This window comes from Myotis davidii, unplaced genomic scaffold (genome assembly GCF_000327345.1).
Source record: "Myotis davidii unplaced genomic scaffold, ASM32734v1 scaffold590, whole genome shotgun sequence".
Taxonomy (NCBI): Eukaryota; Metazoa; Chordata; class Mammalia; order Chiroptera; family Vespertilionidae; genus Myotis; species Myotis davidii.
In genome coordinates, this window is record NW_006282381.1 from 102,361 (window position 1) to 112,750 (window position 10,390).

The 10,390-nt window shown below is 61.0% G+C and overlaps 1 protein-coding gene across 1 annotated transcript in view; it reads left to right on the top strand.

Moving 5' to 3' along the window:
- Positions 1-1,033: 1,033 nt before the first annotated feature.
- The window catches only part of SLC12A3 (solute carrier family 12 (sodium/chloride transporter), member 3), a 31,960-nt gene continuing 22,603 nt past the window's right edge, over positions 1,034-10,390 (top strand). Inside the window, exons 1-13 of the mRNA XM_015558774.1 lie at positions 1,034-1,399; positions 1,837-1,983; positions 3,336-3,411; positions 4,067-4,162; positions 4,495-4,634; positions 4,965-5,075; positions 5,346-5,457; positions 5,645-5,775; positions 6,988-7,072; positions 8,108-8,262; positions 8,502-8,609; positions 8,759-8,882; positions 9,629-9,730. Coding sequence (XP_015414260.1) covers positions 1,118-1,399; positions 1,837-1,983; positions 3,336-3,411; positions 4,067-4,162; positions 4,495-4,634; positions 4,965-5,075; positions 5,346-5,457; positions 5,645-5,775; positions 6,988-7,072; positions 8,108-8,262; positions 8,502-8,609; positions 8,759-8,882; positions 9,629-9,730 — 1,669 coding nt within the window. The 5' untranslated portion in view covers positions 1,034-1,117. The remainder of the gene's footprint in view (positions 1,400-1,836; positions 1,984-3,335; positions 3,412-4,066; positions 4,163-4,494; positions 4,635-4,964; positions 5,076-5,345; positions 5,458-5,644; positions 5,776-6,987; positions 7,073-8,107; positions 8,263-8,501; positions 8,610-8,758; positions 8,883-9,628; positions 9,731-10,390) is intronic.

A 10,390-nucleotide genomic window follows, 5' to 3' on the forward strand; every position in this document is an offset into this window, starting at 1 on the left:
TCACTCTTCCCAGAAAAAGGCCCTTGGGTATAAAAAGGTGCCCATAATTTTGTGGGGCTCCTGGGCTCCAGTTTAAGCATCTCGCCTTGGAGGGTGACTCCCTCACACAGTTGCTGCTCTAACACACCTGCACCTGCCATCTGCACCTGTCCTGGCTCGCAGCTGGCACACCTGTCCTGGCCCTCTGGACCGGGAGCGAGGGGTGAAGGTGAGCCCGCCGGGCCCTCTGCAAGTCCTCAGTCCACAGTGCTCACTTGCTGCCGGAGACGTGGTGCCCCAGGGACTCTGGGCATCTCAGAGCTGGTCCTCTGGTGACCTCTGAGAACCCAGGTCTGAGAGGCCACGTCGGGAGGGAGAGAAAGGTGTCCCTCCATGTCCCTCCCAAGGATGGCCCGAGCCTGAGCCTGAGCCTAAGCCCAGCTCAGATGCCTGGGGCTGGTGGTGGCCTTGAGGCCCCTGTTCATCCTCTGACCCCGGTCCAGGGTGCTCTCTCCTGTGGCCGCCCTCCCCGCACAGCCCGCCTGGTCAGTGTCCGTGTCCCCCGACTCAGTGGCGCCGTGAGCACAGGCAGTGCCCGCCACCCATGTCCCGGCTCCTGTCGCCACCCATGGCGGGGTGGGTGGGCTTTAAAGGTTTGTTGGGAGAATGGCTGACGGGGAGATCTGTGCTTTTCTGTGAGCCCACAGCCCACCCAGGCCCAGGAAGCAAACGGACACAGGAGTGAGTGTCCAGGGTGTCCCCAGGGAGGGCTCTGGGGTGGGAACCTCAGGGAGAAGGGAAGGAAGCAGGCTCAACCGGCGGAGGGGGCTGCTGTGTAGACACAAAGCCTCAGGCTGGGAGCTCGGGAGCTGGGTGGGCCCACTACCCCAGGGGGCGGGGCATCAGGCCTTTACACCCAGCCCTCGGGGCCCAGGCGGGGCCCTACCTCCTTGATCACGTGGTGGGCAGGACTGAATGGGCACGTGCTCTGCCTCCCACCCAGTCCAGGGACCCTGCTCGCCTGCCCTGGGCGGTTTAGGCCAACCTCCCTGCCTCCCCCTGCTGCAGGCCCAGCCTATAAAGCCACCCTGCGTGTCCCCGCCGACCCTGGCCCCCGCCCCTGCCACCCAGAGCCACCATGGCAGAGCTGCCGGGGTCGGAGACGCCGGGGGACCCCACGCTGTGCAGTGGGCGCTTTACCATTAGCACGCTGTTGGGGAGCGATGAGTCCCCACCGCCGGCTGCCTATGACAGCAGCCACCCCAGCCACCTGACCCATGGCAGCACCTTGTACATGCGAACCTTTGGCTACAACACTATTGACGTGGTACCGGCCTACGAGCACTATGCCAACAGCGCCCTGCCGGGCCAGCCCCGCAAGGTCCGGCCCACACTGGCCGACCTGCACTCCTTCCTTAAGGTAAGCATCGTCTCAGAAGGCTGGCCGCTTCTCTGCTGTGTGACCTGACCCAGTTACCTACCCTCTCTGAGCCTCGGCTCTGTCACCTACACCTTGAGGATACCTGTCTTCCTCGGGGGTCGAGAGGCCCAAACAAACCGTGGACACGGGAGTGGGAAGCTCTGGGTACATGTAATGTGTGTTGTTCAGTCATCGGCAACCCAATTAAGCCAAGGAGGGCTGCCTAGAGAGGTAATGAGCTCCCCGTCCGTGGAAGCATGCAAATAGAGGTTGCACACACCTGAAAGAGATGGAGAGAGGAGAGAAGGAAGGTCTGCAGCAGAGAAGAGCCTTGCTGGGTTTGCTGCCTGGGAGGCTGGGCTGTGGAGCGGGAGGGCTGGGAGCTGCAATGCTGTGACCCCTGCCTGTCTGCCTCACCGTGGTCTCTGGGCTCCCAGCAGGAAGGCAGCCCCCTGCACGCCCTGGCCTTTGACAGCCGGCCCAGCCATGAGATGACGGACGGGCTGGTGGAGGATGAGGCGGGCACCGGTGGCGAGAAGAGCCCGGGGGAGCCCGTGCGCTTTGGCTGGGTCAAGGGGGTGATGGTGAGTGGGCTGTAAGCAGGATGTCCGGGAATGGGGGGGGGGGAAGGGGGGGCCTGGAGCTCCACCAGCCCCAGCTCTGACCCTCAGGCCTTAGCGTCCGGGGCCCATCCTGGGCCTCGGTTTCCCCATCTGCATCGCGACCTCACATTTTCTCTGGTTTTGTGCTTCCTGACCTCCATTTACGCCCCAGAGGGCAGGGTGGTGTGGCAGACGAGCCCGGGACACTCCCTAGACGGAGACCTGGCCCTGGGGCAGATCTCTTTTTTGGCTACTGACTTGTCCTGTGACCTTAGACACGTTACTTAGCCTGTGTCTCAGTTTCCTTATTTGTGAAATAATTAGCATTAAACCAGTTAATGGATGTGAAGTGTTTGGAGCCAGGCCTGCCTGGGAGATATGAGAAGAAATGGCATTTCCCCAAAAGGCCACCAGAGGGCAGCACCGAACACACAAATCCACAAATGTGTTTTTCTCATTTTCCGTGATGGGAAGAGGGCAGGTTGGCTGTGGGGTAGCGCACCAGGAAGTCTCCAGACACCAAAGGATCAAGTGGACTTGGCTTTGGAAGACACTGTGGGACTATACGGAGGGTGGCATGAGATGTAAGAGAAAGCTTTCTGCCGGGAGGCAGTGGGCTTGGTTCTGACCTTAACTCTGCCAAGCTGCCCGCTGGCTGTGCCCCTTTCCTCCGTCGGACCCGTCAGCACCCCGAGAGGCACATATGGAGATTCTGGATCTCCCTCCCGGACTGTGGAGTCGTGGACTACAGAGCCCCACAGGGCCTGGCCTGGCCCGGCCCGGTCAGCAGCTCCGAGCGGATGGAGGGCCTTAGACCTCTCCCACATGCCCTTGTCCCAGCCCAAGACTTGGCTGGGGCAGTACTTTCCACTGGGAATTTCAGCCTCAGCCAAGGCCTCTGGCTCTGTTTTAAAATTGGAAGCTGAAGTCACAGCCACTCGAGGCCTGATTTCTGCCTGTGTGTGGGGCGTTGGCACAGCTAGCATTTGCTCGTCTCCCCCTGAATGCCAGACCCTGCACCAACGGCTGGTCCTTGGGGCATGGCCGGCGCTGCCAGACACAGGATCCCGGGCTTGGAGGAGGGGAGGGGTGGTGATGCTGCGGCCCATCCTCAGGCCCCAATGAGAGGGCAGGAAAGTGGGTGGGCAGCCCCTCCTCCCTGCCCCACAAAACCAGAAGGGCATTGAAGTGGGTGAAGCAAAGAAAGGACCCAGATGTCCCCCTAGCCAGGTGCCTGAGGCCATGCCATGACTGGGGACAGGGACTGTGTATTTGGCCTTGGGGTCTCTCTGTCCCCCTAACCCCCCTAGCCTCTGACCCCCCTCTCCTCCCAGATCCGTTGCATGCTCAATATCTGGGGTGTGATCCTCTATCTGCGGCTCCCGTGGATTACAGCCCAGGCGGGCATTGGTGAGTGCCCTTGGCAGGGAGGGGAAGGTGTGCTTGAACGTGGGCTGCAGAGACCCTGGTCCCCTGTAGGGACAGAGGGCAGGGTGGTGTGGCAGAGGGGCCTGGGACACGGAGTCAGCAGGCCCGAGCGCTCTCCCGCTCAGCAAGTCTCTTAACCTCTTGGAGCCAGTTTCCACTACAGAGCATCTGGGTTAGAAGCTCAGACTCTGCACAGAACAGTGTGCAGGTGCTAGCTCTGTGCTGTGTGACCTTGGACAAGTTTCTTAACATCTCTGAGCCTTGGTTTCCTCACCAGTAAAAGAGGGTAGTAACTGTCTCTACCTCACAGACCTGTTGTGGGGTTTCTATGATGCACGTGAACAGCACAGGACTGGGCACCCAGAGGTGCTCATCAAATGGTCACTCTCACCTTGTTTTTTATCATTAAAGGAGGGTTCCTTCCCTCCCATACCTAATGATCCTTTACATGTTGGCTCAGTGGCTCCCTGATAGACCAGGGAGGTAGGCAGAGACCCATTTTCCAGATGAGTAAACAGAGGCTCAGAGAAGGGCAGTGATTGAAGTTACATGGTTTCTCACATGGCTCCTTTACCTGGGAAATGCCCCGACTGAGTTTTGGGGTGACCACGTCCCCGCCCGCCCCCCGTCCCCACAGTCCTGACCTGGATCATCATCCTGCTGTCGGTCACGGTGACCTCCATCACCGGCCTCTCCATCTCGGCCATCTCCACCAACGGCAAGGTCAAGTCAGGTGGGCCCCCACTATTACCTTCCCCACCCCACTACTGCCTTTCCCCACCCCCCTCCTCTTGTAGATCCCCCAGTCTTCACCCTGGGAATGGTCTCTGAACCACGTCCCACCCCCAACCCCAACTGGGGCACCCGAGGCTGCTCCTTTAGGCTCCAGGGGAGGGTTGGAGCAAGCTCTGCACACCCACGGGTGGCCTGGGGTATTTCCTGCGCCGTGGTCCCCTGGCGCCCGTGGTCCCCTGGCGCCCGGCGGCATTGGCAGCAGCCACCGCTTCTGCCACCCCAGCCAGCTCACTCCGCGGGGTTCATGGCTCCTGGCTCTGTCCCCCGTAGGTGGCACCTACTTCCTCATCTCCCGGAGCCTTGGCCCAGAGCTGGGGGGCTCCATCGGCCTCATTTTTGCTTTCGCCAATGCCGTGGGTGTGGCCATGCACACGGTGGGCTTCGCTGAGACCGTGCGGGACCTGATCCAGGTGAGGCCAGGGCTGACCCCGGGCAGAGGGTGCCTACCGCCTCTCGTCTCCTTCACCCCCTCCGGGCTGGGCCTTCCTCCGCCCAATGGGCCCATCAGGCACCACGGCCCCAGTGTGATGGCTGTGGATGACCGTGACCAGCCCATCAAAGACAGGCTTGCCCAGGCCCTCAGCAGCTGTTCTGGGGGGGGGCGGCATTGGCAGGGAAGGTGTCTGGGTCTGTGTCGTCCTGGGAGAGGTCATCCCGAATGAGTGACGCAGGTGGAGGGGTCTGGGTGGAGTGCTCAAGGGCAGCACACAGCGGCCTGACCGCCCCCCTCCCGCCCCCAGGAGTACGGCTCGCCCATCGTGGACCCCGTCAATGACATCCGGATCATCGGCGTGGTCACCGTCACCGTGCTGCTGGCCATCTCCCTGGCTGGCATGGAGTGGGAGTCCAAGGTGAGGGGGGATGTGGGAGAGGGGGCCAGGGTGTCACGTGGGAGTCATGGGAGCAGGGCACTGGTCCTGCGCCTGGTTCTTCTTCTTCTTCTTCTTCTTCTTCGTCTTCTTCTTCTTCTTCATCATCATCATCATCATCATATGTTTTTATTGATTTCAGAGAGAGGAAGGGAGAGGGAGAGAGAGAGAGACCTTGAGCAGGCTCTTCCCTGCTGGGGTGCCCTCAAGAGGGGGCTCAGGCCCTCTGACCTCTTGGTCCTTTGCCCACAGGCCCAGGTTCTCTTCTTCATGGTCATCATGGTCTCTTTTGCCAACTACTTGGTGGGGACGCTGATCCCCCCGTCTGAGGACAAGGCCTCCAGGGGCTTCTTCAGCTACCGGGGTATGTGCAGGTGGAGGCCCCTGCCCATGGGGACAGGGACAGGCTGCCCACCTGTCTGGCCTATTCTGTGGGCACCGGGAGGAGGGGATCCCTGACTCCATGGCCGGGAGCTGCCGTCGGAATGCCCTCCCTTCCGGGCCGGGCCCCGTGAGGGGGCGGAGCCCTGACGCAGGCCCTGGCTTTCTAGGGGACATTTTTGTCCAGAACTTGGTGCCCGACTGGCGGGGCCCGGACGGCAGCTTCTTCGGGATGTTCTCCATCTTCTTCCCCTCGGCCACGGGCATCCTGGCGGGGGCCAACATCTCCGGGGACCTCAAGGTGAGTAGCCCGCCCGCCCTCCCTCTTCCTGGCCTTGCCTCCCAGGGTCTCCCCCTGGGCACTGAGCTTGGCACCAGGGGCCGAGCTTCTAAACTCCAGTCCAGTCCAACACAACCCAATCCAAGCCAATGCCACTCACTCCGCTCAGTTCTCAGGTTGTCGGTTGGCATCAGTGGCACCTTAGGCCTTGAGGGCCACCCCCAAATGGGCTAGTGTCCTCCCTCGCTGCTGGGAGCCAGCCTAAGGGGAAGACGGACCCGCTGACCTTCCGAAACGCGGGCTGGGTCCCGTAGCTCTTTGCTGGGCTGGCATCCTCTCAGGGCCCTCCACTGTCCTGATGCAGGCAGGCTCCTCAGCCCGGTGTTCAAGGTCAATGTCGCCACAGCCACAGCCACGACCCCGCCCAGGATCTGCTGCTTTGCTGTGTTGCCCTGTCCCCCCCTCCCCCGCCCTCGCCTTTGCCTCTGCTCTCTGGGACTCCCTACCCTTGTTTCTTTACCTCACAAAGTCTGTTCCTCTTTCATTTTTCAAAAAAAAAAAATATTTTTATTGATTTCTGAGAGGAAGGGAGAGGGAGAGATAGAAACATCAATGATGAGAGAGACACATCGATTGGTTGCCTCCTGCACGCACACTGACCAGGGCCGGAGATCAAGCCGGTAACTGAGGTATGTGCCCTTGACCACTATCGAACCCAGGACCCTTCAGTCCGCAGGCCGATGTTCTGTCCACTGAGCCAAACCAGCGAGGGCCAGTCTGTTCCTCTTTCAAATAACACCTCCATCCTTACATCTGTCCCCGCCCCCCGGCAGCATCGGGGCCCAGCGTAATGTCAGGGCGCTATTGTCCCCGGAGGACTGAGGCCTACCTCTGCATCTCTGTCCGGCTCACGGTCAGGCGCATACAAGGGGCTCAGTACAGGTTTGTCGAGCGAATAGGGGTGAAACGTAGCAAATGAGAGGTGTCAGCGGATGTACCTGCTTCCTGCCGGTGCCTGTGGCTACAGCCGAACATAAAACGGACCGGCATGGAGCTGGCTGGATGCCACTTGGGGCTCCCGGGGCCCTGGATGAGGTCTCAGCCCTGTGACCTTGGTTGTGGCCTGTCCTGGAAGCCCCCAATTGCAAAGTCCCTTTTCCTCTGGGCCCTGTCCTGAGCCTCAGACAAGGGCAGGGGCTGGAATCGCTGATGCCGGCTCTGCCTCCCGCCCAGGACCCTGCCATCGCCATCCCCAAGGGGACACTCATGGCCATCTTCTGGACCACCGTCTCCTACCTGGCCATCTCGGCCACCATCGGTAAGTAGTGCCCAGAGCACTGGGGTCAGGGGGAGTGGGGGTCACAGCATGGGGTTCAGATCTCTAACAGGGAGAGCTGGGCTGGGAGGACTTTGCAAACCCCGGAAGTAGAGGCTTAGACCTTATTTTTATTTTTATTGATTTCAGAGAGGAAGGGAGAGGGAGAGAGAGAGAGAAACATCAATGATGAGACTCATGGATTGGCTGCCTCCTGCACGCCCCACACTGGGATCAAGCCCACAACCTGGGCATGTGCCCTGACTGGGAATTGAACCATGACCTCCTGGTTCATGGGTCAACGCTCAACCACTGAGCCACAGCAGCCTGGAGTGGACCTTGTTTTGAGGGCACCTGGTGGAGACCAGAACATTTCCATGGGGGAGGGGAAGGCCAGGCCCTTCAGTTCCTTCAAGTCCGAGGTTACGGATCCCAGGGTGTGGAAACCATGTTCCGATGACAGGAATAACATCATGTTATCGGCGAGGTGACCGTTCCTGTCCTCTTGAGGGAAAGATTTCAATCGAGAGACAAAGTGTAGGAGAGCAAGTGAGGAGGTACTGGCCACAGCAAAGACAGGAAGCAGTGGAGCCGGGCTCGGACCCAGCCTGAGCTGCAGTCACCTGCCTCTCCCCGAGATCCCCTTGGGGGTTCCTGCTCCTTGTGAGGGAAGCCACTCGCCAGTGACCGAGGGACGCGGGCCAGGTCACACCAGGCAGGTCTGAGGCCTGGGCCTCCGCTTTAAGGAGGACATGGGGGCCTTAGAGAGGTCACCTGAGCGCACTGTGCCTCTGCAGCGAGACAATAAAAGTACTAGTAACACCTGCTTCCCAGGCCTGCGCCTGGCACACAGTAGGTGCTCCTGTGTGTTAGCTGATATCAGTGTCTTTACTATCATTATTATAATTATTATTATGATGACATCGTCACGTCACATCAGCAGCATCTCCCCCTGCAGAAGTGGCCAGCATTTTGGGGGTGGGACAGCAGAGAGCAGGGGAAGGGAGCAGACCTCCCCAGACCCTCCCTCCTCCTCAGGCTCCTGCGTGGTTCGTGACGCCTCCGGGAACCTGAATGACACGGTGACCCCGGGCCTGGGTGCCTGCGAGGGGCTGGCCTGCGGCTACGGCTGGAACTTCACCGAGTGCGCCCAGCAGCACAACTGCCACTACGGCCTCATCAACTACTACCAGGTACCCGGGCCCCACGGGACACAGGGGTGCCGAGGACAGACATGGTGGTGGGGGGGGATGGGGGGAAGAGGTTTGGGCTCAGTCCCTGCCTGGGTGGACACTGGGATCCCGGGGAATGGTTGTGGACTCTGATGGAGCCGTCAGGACCCAGCGCTTGTGAGAAGAGGCAATGGGGTGCCCCAGGGGGGGGCTCCGGGCCCGTCCCCCACCATGCCTGCCTGAACCCCGTGTCCCTGCAGACTATGAGCATGGTGTCCGGCTTCGCACCCCTGATCACAGCCGGCATCTTCGGGGCCACCCTCTCCTCTGCCCTGGCCTGCCTCGTCTCGGCCGCCAAAGTCTTCCAGGTGAGGCTGCGGAAGCGGGGTGGTCAGTACCCAGAAGCCAGGTCCGGAGGGAGCAACAGGACTGGGTCCAGGCGGCGGCAGGGGAGAGGCGGGAGAGGAAGGAAGGAGGGGTCCCGGCCACAGGCTGAGCGCGTGTCCTGTACCCGCAGTGCCTGTGCGAGGACCAGCTGTACCCTCTGATCGGCTTCTTCGGCAAGGGCTACGGCAAGAACAAGGAGCCGATCCGCGGCTACCTGCTGGCCTACGCCATCGCCGTGGCCTTCATCATCATCGGTGAGCGGCTGCCGGGGGCCGGGGGCCGCCGGGCAGGGCTCCTTTCCCTGCTGCTCACCCGTGTGCCCAGCGCCCAGCCGGCCTGGCAGGTGTCGGTGTAAGAAACGGGGGTGCATTGGCTGTGCCCTGAGGGGGCAGCCCACCCTGGTTTGGACTTGATGTCCTTTTATCTGGGGGGTCTGAGAGGACCTCAGACTGAGGACATGACCTCAGAGGCCCTGGGGCGGGGCTCCTGTGGCCATTCGGTGGGGTCACGTGCAGACAGGGTGCTTGTCTTGTTTGGGGATCCCCAGAAGCAGGCCCCGAGACAAGGATTCGCATGCAGTGTGCCCGGGGATGCAGGGGGCGGTCCTTGAGCGGCTTCCGCTGTAGGGGGACGGTGATACGGTCTCAGGGCTTCAGATCAAAGATGACGTGTGTCGTGTGTCACATTGTGAAATGTATTTCTTACCGTAATTTGTGGTCACACAACAGCGGTGACAGCCCCTGTCCTCGGGCACCCCATCTCGGGATGGGGTCTAGTCTCACGTGGCTCTCCATCTCCTGAAAAGCTGGCACTTGACAGTTTACAAAACATTGGCCCTTTGAGCTCCATCAAATGCTGGGCCCATTCCACAGATGAGAAGGGGGAGACTCGCTGAGCCTCAGGGGCCTGTCCGGGCTGCCCCCCACTTTGAGGGTGGTGCCAGGTGGCTGCTTGGCAGAGTTGCCCAACAGGCCGTCCTCTCTCTCCTGGGTCCCTGAAGCCGAGCTCAACACCATCGCCCCCATCATCTCCAACTTCTTCCTGTGCTCCTACGCCCTCATCAACTTCAGCTGCTTCCACGCCTCCATCACCAACTCCCCCGGTGAGCAGCCCCTCACCCTCCACGGAGGCGGCACTGGGGGCTCAGGGATGAAGCAAGGGTGGGGGTGATGGGAGGCATGGATGCAGGTGGGCAGACCAAGGTCCCGCTCAAATCCAAAGCAATGAAAAGCACCCTTTAAATACTAGTAGCAGCCATCCTCTACCAAGCCCTACAGCGCACCCCGTTGTGGGTAAATGTACCGCTGACGGCGCGCGGAGGTTTTCCTAGGACCTTCCTCAGCCAGTCTTACCGGAGTCCGTGGTCTGATCCCCAGAAAAAGACGAGAATTGGCCCGGGCCACAGACGGGGTTGCTGCAGGTTGCACAGCGCACACCTCCAGGGGCAGCCCTCGTGGGTGTCAGAGATGTGAATGCTTATTATGAGCGTTTTCTGGCCGATGGCAGTAAAGAGTCTCCAGGAAGACTTTTGCTAATTGGCCCCCCATTGCCGATGCGCTGGTCGCCGGGCAGCCTTCTCCATAGACCATGGGCCATGGTGCTCCAGCCTGGTGCCCAGGGCGGCTGTCGCTCGCGGTGGCCCTGGATGGGCTGCAGTGGGGAGCCGGGCAGAGCACATCCTTGCCCTCCACCTCGCCTCTGCTCGGCCCCAGCCGTGGGAGCCATGCTATTGCTGACGCTGACGTCTTGTGGCTGCTTCCTC